The sequence below is a fragment of the Aythya fuligula genome, chromosome 1 (genome assembly GCF_009819795.1).
Source record: "Aythya fuligula isolate bAytFul2 chromosome 1, bAytFul2.pri, whole genome shotgun sequence".
NCBI lineage: Eukaryota > Metazoa > Chordata > Aves > Anseriformes > Anatidae > Aythya > Aythya fuligula.
Genome location: NC_045559.1, coordinates 200,031,625 through 200,056,561, shown reverse-complemented (window position 1 = coordinate 200,056,561; position 24,937 = coordinate 200,031,625). Strand labels below are relative to the sequence as shown.

General features: G+C 36.2%; 1 protein-coding gene across 8 annotated transcripts in view; it reads left to right on the top strand.

The window, feature by feature from the left end:
- The window catches only part of DLG2 (discs large MAGUK scaffold protein 2), an 883,769-nt gene that overhangs the window by 526,427 nt on the left and 332,405 nt on the right, over nt 1-24,937 (top strand). For 7 of the 8 annotated variants that reach the window (XM_032198439.1, XM_032198448.1, XM_032198456.1 and 4 more), the window contains one exon: nt 9,876-10,000. In XM_032198439.1, the coding sequence (XP_032054330.1) occupies nt 9,876-10,000 (125 nt within the window). Of the gene's footprint in view, nt 1-9,875; nt 10,001-20,200; nt 20,336-24,937 lie in introns of those variants that run through there. The other variant, XM_032198482.1, reaches the window with a different exon arrangement.

Below are 24,937 nucleotides of genomic sequence, written 5' to 3'. Positions count from 1 at the left end.
GTGTTCTATTGTTACTGCTATTTTTCCTTATGTCTAGTTACTATTATCACTTAGTGAGTGCTTTCCTTTCCTTGATCTGATTTTTTCACTTTGATTTTGGAGTCCTGGGAGTTCAGAAAGCTCTCAGGTTATGGCTGATGAGAAGTCTAGTGCTAGCCTGGAGTGACACCATAAAACAAAGATTTTTTCAAGTGAACTGAAACCTTTCACTCCCTAGAAGCAGAATTCCACTCCAAAGAATGTGCATCCATGTTTTGACAAAACTTTTTTTATATTTAGTTTTCTCCCCTGCTACTTTTCAGCTAGTCATCAGATTGTGTGTTCTGTGACATTTGTTTGCTTTCACTGTATGCATCTAACTAAAAGATGGTATGGTGCCTATTTTTCTGTATGAGAGAATAGGCAAGGTCATGATGCCCCCATGATAGTGAGAAAAAACATCCCTACACAGAATATTGAAGTAGGACAAGAAGCATATTGGGAAAAAAAAAAAAAAAAAAAAGTAGACATGCACATTTGTCACAGCTCAGAAGCTGTTAATGTGCACTTAGTAGAGATACAGAATAGGGGTGGTGACATTCTTCTTTGTCATAGGGGAAATCTTATATAGCAGTATCCCTTATTTAATGTTTTTTCAACTTAGAAGAGGGAGTTCCTGATTCCTCGTATTATTATTATTCCTATTTGGTTGGTTTAGTGCTGTTGGTTTTTTTGTTTTGTTTTGTTTTGTTTTGTTTTGTTTTGTTTTGTTTTTGTTTGTTTTTTACATCTATTTAAAGGAAAAATCTTATTTCCTTATGTCCCTTTAAAGGAAGGTCTGAAATTCTTAGGTCTTGAAAACCAAACCTGAAGAGAGTTCATATCTATCTTTTTGCATCAATATCAATCTGTATACACAGATTGACATAGGACACACTAGCTTCTTCTTTTTTTTTTTCTTTTTTTTTTTTAATTATTGGTAGTGGCTTCATTCCTGGTCTAGATTTGCTGTTTTACAGAGCTGTACATTTCACACATATGATCAAAAATAAAAATCCTTTGTTTCTTTTTCAAAACTCTTCCTCCTGAAGGCTGTACTTCACTTGGGCAGAGCTGAAAGAACAGTATTCCTCTACTGATAACAAGTGAGAGTAAACGAAGGAGGCAGTTGTAGTCGTGTGTATTGTGGTTTTGTAATGAATGTGCTGACCCTGATAAGGGGCTTGAAAACAACAAATGGTACTGTGAGGGAGAAAATCTGTACCATATGGAGCGTAATATAACTATGGAGTCTCAAAACTCCGACTCTGGGGAGCATGCCAGCATACGTGGGAGAAGTGAGAATTTCATGAATTATGTTACTCTTGAGTAGATTTGAAAGTACAAAAGAGTTCAACAGCACTTGGATAAATATGCAAATATCCTTGTTCTCTGAATGAGACAGAAAAGTGGCTTTGATGTTTAGGCTTTTAAAATTTGAGTTTTGTATAAAACACAGTAGAAGAAAAGTACAGTATAGGATGGAATGTGCAAATACTGAAAACTGCTGAAATTATTTAAGTCTTTTTTCCTATCAGGTTCCCCAGGTTTGGCAGGATTAGAAAGATGTATTAGGATGGGAGATGGCTAAACAGTCACATACTGAATGGCTGGAAATGGTCTGGTAATTTAGCATGTATAACTCTTTCTTCAGAATATAAAAATAATGTTGGTGTAAATGCTGAGAAATTGTGAGAAGTCCAGATAAGAATCCTAGAACCTTGAGAAATAGAGTTGTACATACATTTTCTTTCAAAATCATGTATTAGATGGAAGTGTTTTGCATATTACAAAATCACCTGTTCTGGCATGAAACATTAACTTGTTCAGCTGTTTGCATTGTGGCTTTGTGCTGTTAAACTGGGCATTGTTGGCTGATGGGTGAAATACCCCTGCTAAGTATAATCTGCATCCTTATGGCTGAGAGATAGACAGAAAAAGTCCTATATCACTTTGGATAAAGTGAAGTTGTATGTTTCAGTTGAGAAGTACTTTGTAGATAAAAATATCACTGAACAACATCTACAGACATTACAGACAGAATAAGAACCCAATGAGACATAATTAGCATCCACTGATCTTTTCATCTACCTCCAAAGGTTGCTCTCTTCTTAAGCTTTGTATAGCCAATGGTAGTCACTCCATATTACCATCTTGGGTGCCAAACTAAGTACATTTATCTGCTGTAGTAGAAAGGAAAAGAGAAAGCATATCAAAGACTATTTCAGAGGAACAGCTAATCCTGGCTTGTATCAATTCATCCCATGACCATCAATTATGGTCAGAGTTTTCAATCATTTGTCTCATTTGAAGGAATTGATTAACTTGATTGATTCTTGTTTAACGCTAATCCTCACAGTCCTTAAATGTTTATTTGCCCTGTCTCTTGCTACAAATACACAACAACCACCCCCAGTTTTGTAGGGCTGGTTTATTCTCAGCTTTCACTTACACACAGTGTTGTGTAGTACTGAGAGAAACCTAATCCTGTAAAAGAAGGAAAAATGTGGTTTATGCAAGAAGTTGTTAATTCTTTTGTCTTATGGGAGAAGGTGTTTTGTTTTGTTTTCTTTATTTCATTTGAAACTGAAGTACCCTGAGGGAAGAACCCTAAGTGGAACCAAATCTGGCATCAGTCTTAGCCAGGATTCATGTACTACTATTTTGTAAAATCTGGCTTTGATATTAAAAAGGTACTCTGTGAGAGATGAATTTTGGACACAACAAAGATTTTCTGAGTATTCCAGCCAAACTGTTTTGAACAGCTGTAGTATTAGTTTCATATTCTACTTTTTGTAAGGATTCAGAAATATAACTGCACTTAAACAGAAATGTAAAAATTAAAAATGAGTACAGAGTGATATAGCTTATTCAAATAAATAAAGGGTTAATTTTCAAGTTTTTGTCACAGAATTTCCCACAGTTTTGCCACCATGTAGAACGTAGTTTGTGAACGAACGTTTCCTTGCAGCAACATTTACTTGTTTAAAAAAGAAAAACGAGAAAATCTTTCTCCTTTTTAACAAAAATAAATAATTCCTAAGCCAACATCACAGTCAAAAAATGTGCGGTACTTACACAGAGTAAGAAGGGGCCTTGAATGAATTTATGTAGCAACCAAAACTGAAATTATTAGGATTTTGATGCATCTATGTCAAATTCTGATATTCTGTCAAATGTGATACTGACTTCAGAGGACAAAATTTAAATTTGTATATTAAAGTGTTTTGAAATTTTGCATAAACAAGAGAAAAATAGCATTAGTTAGAAAGGAAAGGGTTTACTGAGCCTATAGGCCATTGGTACTCTTAAAACACTGAAGGCTACTTCTCGTTCGTTGTTAAATTCAGCAGACAACTTTTTATGGAGTATCAAATAACAAAGTTGATAGGGTCCCTTAAAGTTGTAATAAATGGAGACAAAAAAAGGCATGTATTTAGGAATGAGTCAGCTATCATTTTGTGAGCTTTCTCTTGACTAAACTTGCTCTGATAAAGCCTGCCAATTTAGACAGCAATTCATACTTTAAGCCATCTGTAAAAGCTCTGAGAGAGAAGAGCATTCCATATATTTGTCTGTGAACATCAGAGTAAAAGTGGGAAGCCAGCAGGGAAAAAATGAAATGAAATGAAATGAAATAAAATAAAATAAAATAAAATAAAATAAAATAAAATAAAATAAAATAAAATAAACATCCTGAGAGAAACTTAGAAATACTTACCCTGTCAAGAATAAACAAAGTAGGCAGTGTGTTCCTGATTATGTTTTCTTTAATACATAAAATTCTGCTTCTTATAAATACATGGTTTGGCAAAAGAAGATTTTCTTTTTAAAGTCTCAGAATTTTGTAGGGAATCAGAACAATTATTGCAAGATTACAAATCAGATCAAGTTATTTATTAATTAATTAGCCATTTTTTGCCCTATCATTTTCATTCAAAACTTCGCAGCACTTTGTATATGTATATTATCATTGTTCCTTTTCCCTTTTCCTCTCCTCTTCTCTCCTTTCTCTAATCAATAAAACTTTCCCCGAAGAAACAGCAACAAGCACAAGTTTAAATGTTAGCAAGTGTCAAGAGTTTTGATTCTCTTTTACATGGTCCCATGAACAGATTGAATGCTTTCTCCACAAATGTGTGCTCTGACCAGTGTATTTCCTCTGTACTGATAAGTAGCATTTCTGAGGGCCTAGTGGAAGAGTCATCATACATTTCTGTGATGCTGTGTTTGGATATAAATTTGCTGAGAAGCAGGAAAAAAATCTTGTACCAAGGACTTGACATCCTTACTTGGCAATGCTTTCCCTTTAAACCAGTGCAAAGCTTTGCAGGCTTGTGTCAAGTGTTTTGTTTACATATTTCTATTTGTTTGCTATTCGCCTAGTTCAGCACGTTACAGATTTCATAAAATCATTTATTAATACTGACTTACATTCCTTAACAGCAAAATGGCTCCTTTAAAACTATAAGTAATAATAACAATAATAATAATAATAATATAAACATGACAATCATTTCAGGCATAGAGGCTGTGGGAATATGTCTTGTAGCCTGAATCAGTTCTCGGCCTCTAGAGTCTGTTCGGGAAAATGCAGTTCCTCGTTCTGTATTGGAACGAAGTAAGGGACTCTGGAATAGGTGTCTTGGTGTGCTTTCATTACTGGGTGAGGTTGCAGCAACAGTCAAATAAATACTGTGCAGTTCATGTCTATTATTTTTCCAACTTAAATGCCAGAGAGTTTCAAAATCATGTCACTTCAGAACATTATCAGTTCTTTCGGGAGTACTGAAGTAATTAAGTCATTCAGAAAGATTCTCTGTAGCTGGTGTCAAAAACTGAGTTCTACTGTCATCTTACTGATTATAACGAAAAAAAAAAAAAAAAAAAAAGGAAAACAACCCATATACAATTGTATGCCTATTTAGCATGCTAAAATACAAAACTTATGACCCTTATTTAGGGAAGAACTCAGTCTGCCTTTGTGCATATCTGGTTTGATTTCTGTGTTTTTGGCATTTATTCTTCTGTGATATTAATAAAGATCAAATTAATTTATATAATTCATAATCAATCTGTGCTCTAATGCAAAGGGGCAGATTAAATAAGAAAAATAAAATAAAATAAAATAAAATAAAATAAAATAAAATAAAATAAAATAAAATAAAATAAAATAAAATAAAATAAAATAAAATAAAATAATATAATATAATAAAAAGAGACACATTAAGGAAAAGATCATTTGTAGAAACGTAAATATTTCCACAAAAGTCAGTGTGGAGCACTTCTGAGGGTTGCTCTGTGACAAAATAAAAGTGCTGCAACCTGTAAAGATGCAGCATGGCTGCTCACAGTGACATATGAAAGGAGAACTCAAGATGGAAGGCTAGGTAAGAAGAAGAATGGGTCTCATGGCCTTCTGGCTACCCAAAACCATTACCTGCTGGGGATTCTCATTTTATTTTTGTGATCTTTATGTTGGCAGTTTAACAAGTCTTGAGGGGAGAGATTCAAACTGGCCAGAACTTGCAACTTTTGTTTTCTTTCCCTGGCATGTGAATCAGCCATCATCTTACTCTGATCCTAAGTGTTGCCTTTCGTTGTTGGCAGAAGGTACAGCACAAGTGATACTGTGTTGTGAAGGTACCACAGTGATACTGTGTCTCTGGCAGAGGTTGTCTGCCCCTTCTGGGCCAGGAGAATTATGGCCAGGTTTCTTCCAATCTCAGGCTGAGCTATAAAGAGCTTGTCTGACCCTCATGGAGGTGGAAAGCCCGGACTGGAAAAGGCATAAAGGAGGTAGGCTTATGCAGTAAACCCTAAGAAGAAGGATTGAGCTTCCCTTCAGATGAAAACAGGAAAGAGGCCTCTCAGGGTGGGCTGGGATCAATTATTTTGATTTGGTGGTTTGTTAGAAGTTTCTGTGTTTGAGAAGTAAAGTTGGGCAGAGAGAGAAGCTGAGAAACTGAGGCAGTGTAATTCTTTGAGCCAAGCTGGACATGTTGTATAGCGCTACACTTTTTGCTAGGCTGTGCTCATGACTGAGGCCTTGCAATAAGAGATGGGGAAGGTGGTAAGGAACTAAACCAAAATTAATATATATATGTGTGTGTACATATTTTGCTGAGTAATTTTATGCATGTCTTCCCAGTATAGTCAGAAGCTAATTATATGAGGTTTTTATAGTAGTAGCAATTGAGAACAAAGGGATATATTTAGGTCAAGAGAGAATTCAGCTAATATAAATGGAACATAAAATGATTTGGGTCTGGAAAAATATATTTAGGCATATGAATAATCATGTTTGAGCTATGTCATTGAAGTTGGTACATCAGTCTGAGGCTTGTTCAGAGTATTTTGCCCCCCAAATATGTTGTTATTTGTTCTTATTAAACCAGCTGTTATTTGTTCTTATTAAACCATTTATCAGCATCATCACCAAGGCTCTGAGTTTGTTGTTACTTGTAAGCATCCAATAAAAATAATCCTTTGAATAGGGGGAGGACAGTGAATTAACATTACAGGTATTTATGGTGAATAACTCCCAAACATGAGAGTCAGTGTGAGAGAAAGCATGAATATACCACTGGGGAAAATGCTAAGTGGCTAAGTGATGGTTCAGCTGTTGTTTTGGGCTGAATGACTGTACATGCTTTGATTGGTAAACACAAAATGGCTGGGAGACAGAGATACACCCAGAAAAGGCTTGGAAGGTGTGAAGATAAAGAACAAATATTGTATTTTTCTGGGATGGGGACAAAGGAGATGCAAAAAGTAGAGGGTGGGGAGCTAGCCCTGGTAGAATGGTTGTGCTAATAGACAGAATGGTAGAAACTGTTGTGCTAATAGACAGTGCATAATTGATACTTGGGGTTACAGCTCATTAACTGCAATGAGTTTTTAACACAACAACCATATGCTGATGAACCTGTACATTAGGAAGACAGGGCAAAGCATGAGGAAAGAGGAGGAACATAAACATCAGTATTGCTGCTCAGAACTGAAATAGAAGAGCTTTTAACTATTTATGTTATTTTTCAACCCAAGGCTCTTAATAGGACCCAGGAGTGGTGGCAGGCATGCTTTTAGCCTTGTTGGCCATGACCAGAAATGCCCCCATGCAAAGACAGAAGATCTGTCTATGGAGCGAATGAAGACCCTTTAAGAACTACATTGGGAGAAGAGGGAAAAAAGAAAAAAAAAAAATTAATTGCTCTTAACTTTTGCAACTCACTTTGTGGTGCAGGAAAGCCTTGCAGGGATATACCTAGCTGCTGAGCCAGCTAGTGTTTGACAGCTTGTATATCTTGTTGATCAAGTTCAGGTCTGTAACCTGAATAATTGCTTGTAATTTTCTGGGTACAAAAGTGCCAATAAGAAGCACTGCCCTGTTCTTCTAAATGTTATTCCTAAGGGGCAGAACCAGAATAGTCTTGCAGTATAGCAGATGCACATTTATGGATAAATATTAAGGGCTAGTACTGATTCTCCTGTAGCAGTTTTCTGCTTACAGTCAGTATAGTTGTATTTTCTCCCTCTAAAATATTAATGGAAAAGAGTATGGTAGGAGAAGGAGAGTGCAGGGAAACTGTAAAACCTTTCCAGAAAAATTATTTCCTGGTAAGAATTTTAATGAACTTTATGTGAAGACCTGTAGCAGGTAAGCACACCCCATGTAACAGGCAAGCTTTGATGGTTTATAAAGCTCTACAGACTTTTTTTTTACTCTCTTTTATTATAATATAGTCATTTGTGTTCCCAATTCAACTAAAAATTATATCAGCATTTCTCCTTGCAATCCTCTTTCCCCATCAAGAGTAAGTTTTGGGGACTTGGAAATCAATCTCTATTCAGAAGCACAGTATTGCATACTTTTAAAATCTCTTTGGAGTTTAGGTAAAACCAATAATTTTGTTTTAATGATTTTATTTTTTCTTAAAAATAAAATATTGCTTATTCTAATAAACTTTCTAGAAATTTGTTCTTGGTTTTAGCATTGTTTTAAGGTTCCAATCTTCCTGAAGTGTGTATATGCATACATTTTTTTCATTCTCATATGTTGGAAGATTAAACTCATTAATAACTTGACATATAGAAAAACTTACAGGAAACTATTCTTATCATATTGTTTAGATTGCAAGTTGGTGTTGAGTGCACTGTATGGTTGAGTGCACAGAAAATAACCTTAATCTGAGATGATTCCAATGATGAAAGAGAGATTAAGTCATAGGTTCATAATGCTGGCCTGGAGATACTTATTAACACTAGAGAAAATATAGAGAAACTGTTATATGTACACACAATGTTATGTTTTTCATATTATAGATACCTGAGCAGCATTAAGATATGTGTAATTCTAAATCTTTCTCCTTGGATTATAAATTAGTTCTGTACTGAAACTTTATTCACAATTATATGCTGATAGCAGAGCTGCAGATTCCATGGACATCTCCTGAGTAATGAGAACTGCATCGTTTGCAAATGTAGAATACTGATAACAGAACTGAGAATTTGACACACTGCACACAGGCAACATGCAGATTTTCGTACACAAAGTACACATGCCTGTGCTACTAATTGAACTGTAGTTTAAAAAGTCAGAAATAAGCTCTTTAAGAGGTGCTATTTGCTATTTTTATTAACGGTTCTTGTCACTAGGACTGAACTAGATATCTGTGAACAACAGCAGTGATGAGAAGCAATTACCAGTAATCTGAGATGCTGCATGAAATAATGGGGAAAAAAAAAAAAAAAAGAGATACTTTCAGTGCCCTGAATGTATTTTATCCACAGCACCACAACACTGGACATATTTTGCAATAGCAATAGTCCTGTACAACTATGAAGAATGCATTCTTGAATGAAGAATGTGATCAGAATTAGTACAAAGCAAAACTCTGTGGAAAAGATGACTTCATTCCCAAGAACTACATAGAAATGAAACCACATCCATGTTTTTTTGGAAAGATACCTAATTACCTAATGATGCCTAAGAAAGATGCCTAAATACCTAATAGTAAAATACTTTGGGACAATGGAGACTCCATTCAGTATTGTATTACATTGAATGTATTATTGTATTTCAAAAGAATGTCTGTGATTAATATTTATTTATACAGAAAAAGTGTAGTAACTTAAATGTATTTCCAAAAATGGGTTAGAATTGCTGGTTAGAACTCTATGTGAGAAACAGTGGCTGCATTTCTGTGTATGTATGTGCATGCATACCAACTTATTTCTCATGGTATCATCATAAGTAGCAGTAGCAGTAAATAGGATTATTGAAAAGATCTTAATAATGAATATTTCGAACATTTCCTTGTAGCAAATCAGTAGGATGAAAGAAACACTTTTTTTTTTTTTTTTTAAATAAATAAATGCACGTGAATCTGAACAATGATCTCTTTTCAACAGAAAATGATGCACTAAAATATTTCAGAGCTAAATGTTACTCACTGTTTCCGTTTATAAATGAAGGGCTTTTTAAACGTCTTTTTAAAGCTCTGAAGTGTTTTTAGCCTCCAGCTCTCATTGACTTGGATAAATTCATATTGGAGTTCAGATGCTAATTTATGTGACTGCTTTTGAAAATAAATTTAGGTCAAATCCTGTTTCTGCAGAAGCATCCATTAACTCTGCCATTAACTCTGGGAGTTCTTTGTGTTTGCAGCTTCTGTTCTTTAACTGCCATTTATTTATTTATTTTTTTTTTCTGGCTGAGTCACCCACCTGAAAGTATGGTGTTGCCAAATAAAATGCTCTCTTTAAGAAGCAAGGATACTTTCCTTGCGCACTGCAAATAAGTTCTGTAAAAATCCAGCATCTGGTGATGCATTTTCTTTTCTTTACTTTTTCAGGGGAATTCTGGCCTGGGGTTCAGTATTGCTGGAGGAACAGATAACCCACATATTGGGGATGATCCTGGGATATTCATAACTAAGATTATACCAGGAGGAGCTGCAGCAGAGGATGGAAGACTAAGGTAAAAACTGTCTGCTTCATTATTATAAATTGTCCTCTAAGAGTCCAGTGTGAACTGGGTCTTTCATGTGGTAAAGGGGAATAAATGACATGACTAGACTCTCCTTTCTACTAATGTAGGAAAACTGCTTTAAGTAGTTTAAATACTAATAAGGTTATTTAAGGGATAAGGTTAGTTAAGCCCTGTATAAAGGGACATTTGCTGGTTCCACCTCCATCTTTGTACCAGTCATTTCATTTAGTACAAGAAGAGAGATGGGGACAGGAGAAGGAAAAAGTCATTATCAACAAGAAAGTCTTCTCTGCTTGATCATTATATGTTCATGACTGAAGAGCTATGCTTTCATGTTATATATTAAGGCTATCAACACTTCCCAAACTACAGAGCCATTCCTAAATAGCCTTAGCTATTTGTAGATGCTCCCTGATGTGTGACTGCAGCAGTGAGGTATGCTTATCTGCATTTCCAAACTTTTTTTTTCTTTTTGTCTCTGTGAGGATGCGATGACTCTGTTCTGTATTTTGAGTCACCTCCAGAGTATGCTTTTGCTGTAGCTCCTGAGGTAAGCACATAGATCACTTGAAAGTTGTGGTACCCAAATTAATCGTAGTGCATGTCTTAACCAAAATGTACCACAAAAGTACTTGTGCTTTTCTTTCCTTATAGACTTAATTCAGAAAGGTTTCTGTCTGTCACAGAGACTGGCACTCAGATGTCAGTTGTGAAGCCTGCTGATGCTGCAAAAAGGCAATTTAGCTGGAAAGACTTTGGATAAAATTCTGAAGCTTTCATGATCTCAGCACTAGAACCTGACCTCTAGCAGTCTTTACCAAAAAGCAGATGGCCTAAAATTCATGAAATGTGACCAGATGGTAACAGAAACACTTTTGGAAAGCCTTGTCCTTTAATTCAAAAATAAAAGTATGAGGAATTGGTCAGCTTTTAGAGGAAGTTTTGAATATTTCATATGTTAGGTTAGTAATTCCTTTTAGGAAAATAATGTTATTTTTGCTGTTACAGTGACAAAGAGTCAGGGTGGTTGGCACTGCCTGAAGAGTGTACGATATAAATAAGATTGTAGACAAAGAGAGGAGAAATAATCTCATGTAACTTCATGATGATGGTGCAGCAATATACATTTAAGTTAATCATTTTAGAGTCCCCTAACAGTCAGTGAAGAAAATACTAGGTATTTCTGTTTTGTCATACATCACATCCTAAAGTCAATGTCTATGACAGAAGAATCACATCGTACAAGAGCATTCAAGTACCTCAGCTATAGTGATCTATACTGTAAATGTCTGCTTTGGGCCAGATGGGCTTCATGCAAAACAGTGTCAGGAAGCAGATGTTTGGAAATCACACTATCAAATATGACATGACAAACAACATAGGGGTGTCTTAAACTTTATCACAAATAAGAAAGAATTCCTTTCCAAAAATAATAATATCTTTTTAGTAGAGTTCTTATTACTTTTGGAAGCTGTTCTGGTTTAAGCTATTAAGAAGACACACATCATTGCTATTTTTTTTTTTTTTTGTCTTACTATCTTTATATGAAATCAAATATTTTGTAATGCATTGCTTTACTAATTAACTGTAAATTGAACTCGTGGTTACTTGGTAATTACTGTGTTGTAAGTCTTAAGAAGACCTTCTAAATCCACAAAAGATATTGTACTAATGCAATTCATTAATCCATATTAAGATTAGACTTGGCAAGCTTTGTGTTTTGTAATAAAAGTTTATCTTATTACTAGGACTATTATGATAGTCTTAGAGTACAGTATTTGTTACCATTTTGAAGTGAAATGTTATAATTCAAATTTAACCACAGTAGTAAAAATATTTGATAAACATATATTTGGCTTGGTATTTTTGCTCTTCTCTTTTGTAAACAGAACGCATTTACATCAAATTCTTCTCTTGTTAGTACAGAATATCTGAATGTAATTAGATCAAATTCAATCAGCAGAACTTTTTTACTTCAAATAAAACTGTAGTCATATTAAAAATGTCTCTAAAAACTACCATTAGGAAAATGGAGTGACTTAATCCTGTGGGTTTTACACTTAGTAAGAAAATCTCAAATTTTTAGCTGAATATCACACGGTATCAATTCCAGATAGAGTATCTGAGATACAGAGTACCTGGAATTTCTTCTCAGTAACTCCGTATTGTACTCAGCACTCAAAAGGTGTTTTTTACTGCCTCAGTTTCCCACAGGCTCTTGTTTTTGTAGTACATGTGAATTTGTACTTGGTTTTCTCAATCTTACACGCAAACACAAGCTGAACAGACACACTGTCATAGGACGTATTTTTCAATATTTTTCAATATTTTACAGCGTAAGGGCAGAAGTCATTCAAAAGACCTCACCATGATTTCCAAGGAAAGTTTATGTCTGGAATGCAAGAGAGCTACTTGCATATAAACTCCAAGTTTGAAAGGTTTGGGATGGCGCGATTTTATTTTATTTTATTTTATTTTATTTTATTTTATTTTATTTTATTTTATTTTATTTTATTTTATTTCACTGTGTTTTTCCTAGGGGAAAATTCCTCCTTTCCTTGTTTTATCTGCTAAGTGGGTTTCACTTTGCTACAATAGTAGCAAGGAAACAATCCTGTCATGTTTTAGGAACACCTGAAAATGTATGTATCAGTGATCTTCACCGATATGCCACTGAAGAGAAAAGCTATCCTGGGGCAGCTTCTGCTTACATGACAAATAATTTTACTTAATGGCAAGTTTATCAGCTAAGGCCACTCAGTAGGAACAGCAGCTCAATGACATGCAGTAACATCCATCAAGAAAGGCAATAGTCCATGTACCTAGTAGAAGTCCTATCTGAATCCCTGAGAAAGGGAGATTGGTGTTCATTTACAGAAAAAAAAAAAAAAATATATATATATATATATATATAAAATATATATATATATATATATATACAGATATACTTTCTAGTGTCCACTTTTGCCTTGGACTCTGCCTGCAACTACTGTACATTATATAGTATTGTGGACTGTTTGAACTGGCTTCTAAATCTACTGCCTGTTCTTAAATCATAAAAGCCTGTAAAATCACTTTTACTGCATTTTACATAAAGTCCCTTTGATGTAATTGAGCTCAGTGAAGTTCTTCAAATAGAGAGATTCTGAAAGCGACCTTCAAGAAATTGACTTAATGCTACAGACCCTGGCAAACCTTTTACATGTATGTATGGTATACTGACAAGTGGAACAGTAAATAGTAACTTCATCAAAGTTCAACAAAAGCAAACACAACCTCCTGAACCTGGAAAGGAGTAACAATTGTGGTAGAGGGTGGGGGCTTGGCATTGTGGCAAACAGTTTTGCCAGGAAGGACCTGGGGGTCCTGGTGGGCAGTTTATATTCATAACTGTGACAGTGAAGGAGGGAAGGAAGATGACAGAGCCTTACTCTTCTGAATAAAAGCCCAGTTCAAGAAGCAATGGACATAAAATAAAAATAATAAAATAATTAATTGAAATGTGAAATTCCATCTAAGGACAAGACAGGTTTTTTTTTTTTTTTTTACTGTGACAGCGGTCAAGCAGTGGGACAAATTGCCCAGAGAAATTATGATGGAGCCTGCATCCTTGGAGGTATTCAAACCCTGACCAGTCATGTTTCTGGACAACCTTCTCAAGCTAACCCTGCTTCAGCAGGAAGGGCTGGATGAGATGATCTCAAGAGGTGCTTTACAAACTAAATGGTACAGTGATTCTCTAATTTGCACCTGAGTCATCAGTGTGCTGTGGTAGTGATGAAGACCAGCATGAAGAACAGTTGAGAGAAAGCACTAGAGGCAACAGTCAAATGTTGCAACAAGGGAAATGCAAGATGGGTCTGAGATGGTAGTGGTGGGAGTTGCTTTTTTTTTTTTTTTTTAATTAGGGTAGTTTAGTGAGGCATTGTAAGTGATGGTTCAGTGAGGTTGTTGTGGGACCTCTGTCTTTAGAGGGTTCCAAAGTTTGTCTGGACAAAACCCTGAGGATTTAACTTTTCAATTCAAAGGTTGGACTAGATGTCCTCCAGAGGTCTCTTACAGACTGAATTACTCTCTGATTCTGTATATTTTATTTATATATAAAACTTGATTGTGAGAGTGGAACAAAGGTAAATAAATTTATACTTTTCTGTTGTGTGTTTTTTTTTTTTTTTTTTTTTTTTTTTTGGTGGTGGTTGTTTTTGTTGCTGTTGTTTGGTTTTGTTTAGTTTTGTGGAGCACTACTTTTATTGACAGTAGGTACAATGCATAGTGTGAGTTTGTATCTCTTCATGGCCCATATATCTTTACAGCAATATTTAACAGTAAAAGTTATCAGCCACTTTAGGCTACATTCATTTTGATAAAACATTACTAGATTTTTAAAATTTCTTGAACTTTCAAATATTAACACCTACTATTTTTAATACTATTGTCTCTGAAATACGCTGACTTCTACAGCTAGTAAAACAGACAACACACTGCATAATTCAGACTGTAGAGAACATTTTAGGTAAGTACATTGGCCAAAATACATTAAGTTGTGGAATCTTCTGTGATGTCCATATACTGCACTTCTTTTCTGGTTTCTTTTGGTAAATAACATCACAGAATACAAAATAATTACTTTTGGATTTGATTACTTTAGGTAAATGTGAATATAATAGTCTTGAGAATAACTGAAAATTAGTTTTTGCTGCATACCATGGTTATTTGAAGCTTTGATTTTCAAGTCAGTGACAGACAAAATCTAAAAGCTCCAGGAGTAGCAAACATTCCCACTGAGTTGAAGGAGAATTTCTCTCAGCAGTTTGATCTTTTAAAACTTCTGATGCATAAAAGCTGCTTCTTCTGTCTCATAAAAATCAGTTTTCCATGGACAAGCATCTACATTTTAATAAAGAGGCTCTGAATTTAGACTTTTACTATCTGAAAGAAAGAGAATTGCAGCAATTTATGTCTCAGTGCCTTTTTTTTAGTTTTATTTGACTTTGTGTTGAGAAAAAAAATATAGTAGTTGACTCAGTTGCCTAGATAAAACAACGAACTTCAATATACCATCTCAGCAATTCCTTTTATTTACAGTTATTGATCATAAGTTAAATTCTGGATTCTAAAATGCAGCATGCATTTAAAAAATTCATCATACTCTGTGAAAACAAGTGATCAGTTAATGGAACTAGAAGCAGTGTGCTGGTAAAACTTGATTAAAATAAGAGCTAGTAAAAGAATAATGAAAAGCTGTCAATTATGAATAAGTACAAAGAGCAAAGACACACCAAATATTCTTTTTTTTTCCAGTAGTCATAAACTGAAACAATTTTAAGGTAAATAAATAAATAAATAAAATCTAGTTATAGTTTATCACAGTCTTTTTCTGGTCTTATGGTGGAGGTATTTCTCTCAGAAATCTATCTGCAGGAATGAACACATATGAATTCCTGACCTATTGCTTCCAGATTCAGAAAAAGCACTTTTCCATTTTGTGAAGGAAATTTGGAAATATGAATTTTAAAAGGTCTTGGAATATAGATGACAAAAAGAATCTGAGATAGAACCTGGGTTGAAATCTTACATTTTGTACCAGTCTTGTGGCCCAGGGAATCTTACGGAACCTGTGGTTCTAAGATCACATTGTTACTGCTAATGTGACTGAATATGAAAGAGTTTATTTGCAGGACTGTGAGATTGATTTGGACAGCATTAGGCTTGAATTTCAAGGGATACTGTTGTTTCAAAGATTTTTTTGGTATTTGAGCCTGAGATGTGCTCAATAGGAAAGAAGGCTGATGTGAGGAATGAGTCAAGGAAGAAAGTGGGTGTGCCCGCAGGTATCCTGCCCTGGTAAGCTGCCTGGACCTGTAGCTATTTCATTCATTCTTTCTTCTAGGAAACTGGTTTCAAGTCTCTTCCCATTTGTGAGCATACTTTTTTTTTTTTCTTTTTTTTTTTTTTTTTCCCCTTAAGAGTGTGGGTATTTGTAAGCACTTAAACACATTGAGAAAAGCATGTCTACTGCCAGTTACCTTTGGCAGACGGCACACATACCCTTATATCCTGTAGGTTATAAACCACTAAGGGTGTGCAGTGTTTGTCTTTCCTTTGCAAATGTGTCTTTCCTGATATTACTCTAATTACTGATTGTCAGCAGGTTTAGGATTATGTAACTGCAGAATTTTTAAGGCATGCTGCCTTGTTCTACCATCATCATAATAGTCAGCCCCAGTGGATATTTTTCCCTAGCTTTCCAAGTGATCTGGTGTGGGAAAATAATGTAGCACACATGCTAATTGTTGGAGACAAGAGCCTAAATAACTTACCCTCAGTTATCCAGTAAATCAGGCAGAAAGCTTGGAATAGAATAGTGATTACTTCTCTCCTATTTCTGTGCCTTAAGGCTTCAGTTAAGTGTCTACCAGCAAAGGTTTTTAACAAATTAGACTTGTGTTCTCTTCAGTTATCAACTAACCCACTGTGATGTGTCAAAGTGTTATAATTTACTTAGATATATGTAGCAAGAGAGGAACTTCTTTCTCATGTTCATATTTTGTTCATAATAAAAAATTAAACTGAGAAAAAGGGATTTAAAGGCAAAGATTTCATTCTGGTCAGTGTTTTTGTTTGTTTGTTTGTTTTTCTTTTTTTTTTTTTGTTTTTTTGGTTTCTTTTGTGTTTTTTTTTTTTTTCTTTTTCCCTCTATCTTACTGAAGATGAACCAAAGAGGAAACACTACAAATTCATGCTATTCTTTCAAACTTGAAAATTAGAATTAAGAAGTATGCCGGTATAATTACATCCAGTTTGCCAGAGAAACTCAAAGGGAAAAAGAAATGGAGGAGAGGGAACAGAAGCAAGGCCCCAGTTGGGAAGTGATTTGATAAAAGACCCCCCTTTGGTCTTTGCCCCACAGGCTGCAATGACAGTACTTTGTCTCTGATGAAAAGTCTGAAACCTCAATCCCTCCAGCAGCAGCAGGCAGACAGTTGTTACCTGTTGATATCCATTTGTAGCTCTAGATTGCTTACTGAGAAGTGAATTGGGAGTGAGAATAGGAAAAAATTAGGAGCTTTTTCAGATTAATGTGAAGAGCTGTTCCCAGGAGGGATCATGTTCTTTATAAGTGTGTCTCTAATCCAGCTTGGGCAACTGGCTTTATTTCACCGTCATGATATATCAAAACAGAAGTGTGTCTGCCTTGTGATTCACTGCCTAAGTCTCTGTTAACTTTTGATCTTGAATTAAGCCTATCAGTACCAGGTCTATGCACATTGCAATGGCATAAAGCTTGTTCAGGATGTTATTATAATTACAGTACTGCCACAAAACACTGATTCATATCTGCACTGTTTACAGGCCTCTGACAATGCTATTAGTTCAGTACATAATTTAGTAGTAAGTTAATAAAGAGACATTCACCCCATTAGGCAAAACATGCTTGCCTTGCAGACCGTCATCAATTAGATCATGAATTATTGGCTGCTCACTCTGTCCTGGTTTGTGTTAGGAGGTTTGATCTTATTAACTGTGTTTGTTTGTGTATCTGTTCATATCGTTTTTTGAGCTACTATGATATAAAAAAATGAATTATCGCAGGGGATCTACATAAAAAAGGCAGGTCACAAAACCAAAATTGAATTTTCATATACATATATATTTTTAAGTGGCTTACAATGACTCTTGTTTTACATTACCAATCTATACTTCTTTTTGACAACGGAATATGTTACCATTTAAGTCTCCTTTCAGCTGCTTTCACCACTTCACTTTTCTTTTGCTGAATCCTTCTTTTTTTCTTTTTCTTTCTTTCTTTTTTTTCTACATGAAGTTTGCATTCCTTATTCAGTATTTCAGAGACCCAATATGTCTGTGAATTTGATCCCACTTCTGCTTTTTCTACTTTGAAAATAATTCGATAGACTGCAGAAAAATCTCTTATGCCATGCAAGAAAGGATTGGGAAATGATGTTTTGACAGATGAATTCTCAGGTAAATGAAATAGAATCTAATAGGAAGAAAAGCCATGGCTTTTCTCTGGCTTGTGGGCTTTGAAACTGGTGAATTTTAATAGCCTCTTTATAGAAAATAACGATGGACTTTTTTTTTTTTTTTTAAACACAATGTATTGGTTTCTTCCCCCGGTAAGTTTCTGAGCTGTCTTCCACTAACTGAAACCACTGTTTGAGAATAACACTTAAGCAAAACAGTATGTTATTAGGACTGTAGGTACCTTGCAGGTTTATAATGCCAATTGCATGAGATGTTTCATGCAGTGGTACTGAACTGGTCAACAGGGCTCTTTGCCAGGGGTTTCTTCAGCAGCTATCCCACCAGAAATTTCAGTAGCCCCAGCATGCTGCAGCAGTAGCAGCAGAACAGCACCATGCAGCCAAATCCAAGTGATTATTTCATCAACATGTTTGCACTTCTACTGCAGTTACAAATTTAAATAGCTCAGTGATAATTTGTCTTGTGTAAGAAGCCCTCTGCGGTTATATACCTTAGAAATCATCAGTTCTCTGTGGAGTCTGACATTAGTCAAGGAAAAAAATATTTCACATCTGTGCCTATACTCTACAGGTGTAACCCTCTGGGGTTCTGTTGAATTTTCCATTTATTTCAATTCCCACTGAATCTGAAAATAAGATTTTGGATAAACAGGAAAATGACTTATGTTCTCATTAAAAAAAAAAAAAAAATGTTCCTTATAAACAGCAAAGGTCTGATTCAAAAACTTCGAAGAAAAAGCTTGGCTGGCTTTTTTGCTTCTGACAGCTAATCTCAGAAATGCTAATACATGGTGAGACAGACAGTCTGTCATTTCATGCACTGTCAAAACTCTCAGCTGCTGTTTGAATAAACACTTGGACTTTCAGGCTTTAGCCAAACCGTATTTCCTGACCATTCCTGATCTCTGTTGCTACATTCCTCATTTCGCTTTTACTACAGAAGTTAGAGCGGGGGGCTTACATTTATTTCCCCATGGCATGCAGGTTTTAATATCAACCTTGCAATATGTGTATTTTGTTTGGATGTGTTGTTTACATTGTGCCATTCTGCATGTTACCCTGAGTCATGTCACTGCAAGAAGCAAGATTATTTTTTTTCGCTTACTCAAAGTGTGTAGCCTAATAGGACTTACGTTCTGAAGCTCCTGAAGTTTCCTACAGAACTTGAAGTACACGTTTTCTTCCTTTTTTTTTTTTTTTTTTTAATGTTACACCTTTGTTTGGAATAGCTCTTCTTAATCAAACCTGAGCGGAAGGGAGTGTTTTCTACTTGTTAGTGCAAGCGCCTGGGAGGCAGGACTGCGTAGTTTTGTTCTCAACTTGCTATGCCTGATCTGTGGTAACACTTTTCTTCTTTTGTGCTAAAGTTTCTCCATTTGTAAAACGGGTATAGTGATCATTATCTTTGCCTCACAGGGCTTGTTGTGAAGCTTAAACGAGTTCATATTTGCAAAGCACTTTGAGCGCCAAAGATGAAAAGTGCTTGTAAAAAAACCTGAATGTGGAATTGCCTTCTGGGTTATCTGTTGTAACTGGTTTTCCTGCACAAACCTGAATACGCTTCAGACAGCGCTAGTGTCAGTTGGGAGGATTTTAACCATGGGTGAGGAATAACCAAGTAGTTTGGTGTATTTAGCAGCCAAAGCATATCTTGGACCCAAGGAAGCACCTTATCCTTCCCTGGGCTGGACTCACCGAGGCAGCACTGGAGGCTGTGCAACGCCAGGCCTCAAACCCCCGCATGGTGCTGGAGCCAGCCAAACCGGAGGGCTTGGAGGGTAAGTGAGGGCTGCAGAGATGTCCCTGCCCTCTTCCACACCTACGGAGCCTGGCCTGGGGCATCTTCCACTACCTGCAGAGCAGCCTGAAGCTGGGAGGAGCTTTGCAGCTTCCTGGTGCCTTCTTCATTCATCTCAGACTTTACAGGGTTTTGTTTTCCTTTCCCATTTCTTTATCCCAACACCTTCCTCCCACAACACCCCACAGCTACCTTCACCTCCTTTTTTCTCATTCTTTGCCTCTCTGCTGTCCCACGTTGGCCTCCGGCTTTGAAGGCAAACACAGATACTCATCCTGTGAGCAGAAGTTTTCCTTCTGGCCACCATTAGAGGCTGCTCTCTCTGCTGGCTGCCAGAGCCACCCAGATAAAGCCGAACTGCTGACAGAGCCTGGATGCACTCAGAGTTTCAGTGCTCGGTTGCTAGTGGAAGTAGTTTCAGGAGGAAAGCATCGTACATGGCAGTGGCAGGAGACGAGACGCAGAGAGACTGAGGATAACTGGGGAGATAGAGAACGGACGGAGGAATGGAAAAATGTGGTAAGAGCGAAGGATACCAAAGCTGAGAAATGAGCTGGATAAGAAATGCAAAGGAAAGGGTGGGGGAAGCAACTTATTTATTTATTTGTGTATTAAAAAAGGGAAATGGTACTTGCTATAGGTTTCGCGAAAGGGTTAATAAAAGAAATTTGTCTGAAATCTGAGAGCCTGTTGCAGGGAAGCCTACAGGAGTGCCCGTCAGCCCCAGCTTCTTGCGCTCTGTCTGTGATCCCCCTCCTCATCCTGCCCTCCCCTGCCTACATGGAACTCTTTGCTTCCTCTGCTGTCCCTTCACTGTCATAAGCTTGCAATCAAAATCAAGCATTTAAACAAAAATGTGGGCTCATCAGGCCTAGAGGGTGATTGATTACTAACCAGGCATTTGGTCAGCGGGTTGCTTTATTTGGAGTGGTCACCTCACTCTTGTGTCTGGTCTGTGCAATTGCAGATCTATTGCTTTTAGTAAAGTTGGACTTGGTTTCCAGTAACTCAAGGCAGGAATTTCAGTTCTGATAACTAAAAATGATCTTTTATGGGAGGAAAAGTGTTTTGTTTTGTCTTTTATACTGATATGTCTGGCAAAGGGAAGAATTAATCCCCAACCAAGCAGTTTCAACTTGGCATACATTTATGGATTGTAATTCCTAACTCTGCTTGAACTGGATGTTGCGTATTTTGGGGGAAGGGAGTCTGCCTTATGCACGTACTATGTCTTAAAACAATAATATGTGAAGCAAAAGATCATAAACTCTTTACAAAGTTACTATAGGTGTGTCTTACCTAGTAAATGAGAATTCATTTGCCTTGAGTTATGCTAGTCAAGCAATAGCTGAAAGTTTGATGCAGAAAATCATTGTGTTATAAGTGATTTAGAATAACTATACTTCCAAGTGACTTATATAGCAACAGGCTATGTTCAGAGAATTTGTGATGAAGGAAAAAAACAAATGGAGAAGTCCTCCTATTGTATTATTGTATTTAGACTTGACTTATCCAAAAAGTGTATGCTTGAGTCTGTCTGCAAATTGAATGGGAGCTAGCTACTCCTCCCTCTCAACTCTACATAGCTACACCCTGCAAGATTAGCTATTAGCTAACTACTTCCTGTTCTCAGAGCATGTGTAAGGAGGTTAGGCTCTTCTGAGAGGTGTAAACCCAGTGGGGTTTTGCTTCTCTTCTCAGTATGCATTGGGTTTGTCCAAGAAGCATCCTGAACCTCTGAATTTTTTCAGAGGAAACAAAAATTATACTTTTCATGGTGTTGTTTTTCCCTTGGCTCAACCTTGGGCCAAATATGTTAGAAATTTTGATATTGACAGGTTTTTGTTTGTTTGTTTGTTTGTTTGTTTGTTTTTCCTAAGGTGAGGATGTAGACAGCAATATTTGGAGTTATTGTGGAATTCACCACCATTTTTAGCTCCTGAATATTGTTGGTCATGTTCCAGGAGGTCATCATGAATAGCTTTCAAGTATTTCCAAGTCAATATGATGCAGTGAGCATTCGTGGTTTTTTTGAAACTTCAGCTTTTATACAGTTTTGAATAATAATAATAAGGTCAAATTATTGTTTTTCTGCAGTGTTAGTTTTAAAAATTTAGTTACACATTCACTCTTATGCCTAAGAATGGACTCAGTTTAACTGCTTACCAAGTTTCTTTTGGAAATCAACAACTTAAAATATACATGATTAGTGCATTAGGCAGTAGTGAATTTTTAAAAGTCTTCAAATGATGTGGGAATTTATTTAAATTATACAGTTTACTTATTGGACTTATAATTGTTTAAATAAGCTATTTTTTTTAAGTCTTACTTGCCTGTGAACTTTTCTTAATGGAGTGCTGGCTGCATCCCCATATGAAAATTTGCTGTATACAAATTTCAGGTCTAAAAAGACTTTGGCGTGCAATACTAGCTGAACAAACATTTTTTGATGCAAAATTAGGTCCACATTGCTTTTCAGTGGCAAAGGGAGAAAAGTAAGTCAGGGATTCCCTTATTAGAAAATAATAAAAGAAACAAACAAAAAAAAAATCACCTTTCAGCTCACCTCTGAAGGGAACCCTGCATTCTCCATCCTCTCCCTAGTAAGCATGAGCCAACATCTTCTAGAAAAGTAATTAAACTGGAAGAGCTATGAAATAAATGTATTTTATTCTTTACTTCCAAAATTGCTTCACTTCCTAAAAGACAACTATTGTTGAGCAGTCTTGCAGTAAACATGTCATTCACAGAGGAAGGTGCAGGCTGTGAACCAGGGCCTCTTCCTTATGGATATCATGAGCATTGATCAGGGACACCTGCATTAGTTTCAATTGTGGTGACAATTTTTGTAATATATTTAAATATTTAATTGAGTCAAAGCAAGAGGCAAAATTTATTTTCATTCTTGTATTGAGGATGCTTTCCAGAATAATGGGAGATTTTTACTGCAATTTAAAAAGAGCATTACATTATAAAAAGTGGAACATTTTCTGCTCTGGAATCATTTTTCTAGGAGTTGATATTGGATAATAAGACAGCAGATGGTTGTTTTGATTTTTGTTTCCCTGACTGTCTAACCTTTTATTTTGTTTTATTCTATTTTATTTTAATTCAAAATTTATTAGAATGAAATGACTTATTATTGGCTTGGCTGGATTTTTTTTTTTCCAATGTAAAACAATGTCATTTATTCAAGAAACAAAGCTAATAGAAACAGCTTTGACTTGAAGTGCTTTTTGTTGTTGTCTTTGTTTGTTTGTTTGTTTTCCAGAGTTCACTTATAAATCTGCAGGTGCACCCAAGAGGTGTTCAGATAAATAGAAAGATGGACGGGTGGGGTTTCTCTGAAATGTTATCACAGGTGGTAACTAGTGTGACTACTAGATCAGCTATATGCCTTTGGCTTGTAGAGTTTGTCTAGCAGGGCCTTTCTTATGATGATGAAAAATCAGTTATGAAAGGCAAGAGATTATGTCCTGTTTCCGAACCACAGGAGAGAAACAGAGCATTGAGAATGACCAAGGAGCAATATTTGCTATCTCTTCTAATGAAAGGATTTGGGGACATCAAACAAATTTGTTTATTTATTAACTGGTAGCAAAACTATGCTGAATGGCAGAGAACACTGTGGATATGAAGTGTACATGGGTTTTGAAAACAAATTAAATTTGTGGAAAAGGAACCTAGCTCAGGCTATTAAATAAAATAGTAGTATATGTGATTCAGGAAACCCTAGAGTCATCAGAATCTGAAAATGTATTCTGGGTAAATACTGTATTGCTCTTTTCCTATACCACCTGGTAAAGGCCACCATTGGAAGGAAACAGGAGGTCTGATGGACCCCTGTTCTGGCTTATGGCTTCATATAGTTTTTATCTTTGCAGCCAGGGAAACACCTTCATCCAGACTTCAGCTCCAATCATCCCTGAAGCTTGATCATTCAGGGGCAGCAGTGTTTCCATTAAGCAAAGGGCAGGATTCCTGGGTGGGCCGTGCTCCTCAGTGGTAAGGCTCCCATAGATGGTAAGGTTTGGCTGGGGAGCTCAGTGCAGCCTGAGTGATGGCCATCTTACCCTGCAGCCATCCAGCACTCAAGGTCTCTCATTTTAATTTGTGAGAGAGGTTTTTGCACTGTGGGGTTGAGCCTGTCCTTTTCTCTTTTCTATTTTTATTCCTTTTGGTAGCCATTAATGGGCCCCCTCTTGAAATCAATCACTGCATGGCTGGTTTTGCAGGAGTTCAAGCTAGCTCTAAATGAGTTCAAAGTTGCAGAGTGGCATTAACATGGCCTTTTACCAATGATAATTGGCTGTAGACATATGGTAAACATCAATCTAGGTGGCTTTCCATGCTAGACATACTGCGGCCAGTGTCTGTGCTGGTGTGGCTAATCCTGCATTGGATTTCACTGTGCCAATTTGATGTATATGAGCAGTCTTCAGACTCTCTTGGACACTAGATAGTATCTTTGCAGATATTTTCAATGAAGAGATGTATATAAGCACTTCCAAACAAATAGACATTGCATGATAAAGGCATACTGCGTAAAAGGCTAATATGATCTATTGAGTGTGGTGGAAAGAGTTAACGAAAGGAGAGCCCCAGCCTTTGCCCAGGAAGTTCTCAGAAATATGCTAGAATGCAGAAATGATCCAAAGTATTTTAAACAACAGATAAACTGCTTTTTAGCCAAGTTTGTGCCTAGAGTGAAGTCTTACAGCTGAATTTAAGACCTTTAAAATAATATATTAAAAAAAAAAAAAAAAAAGAGTAACGAAAAGCAAATGCTAATGTGTCCTCCATTGAAACTGTGTGAATAGGAACATATTCAAGATTATAAATATATTTTCTTCTAGCAGTCTAAAGGCTGCAGGGACTTTTCCATTCCTAATTATATAGTGCATATGCTGTCTGTTTCTGACTTACAACTTCCAAAATAGAAATTAGAGTCATAAATGAAACATAGGGAGAGGGGAGAAGGCATGCTGTGCATGATAAGGAGCTGCTGTGCTAATATTTTTACTGATACTGTTACCAGTCACAGACTTGTGTTCCAAATGCAGTTACTGTTATGCAGACTCTTTAATACATAGACATTTCATTAAGATAGCTGTTGTACTA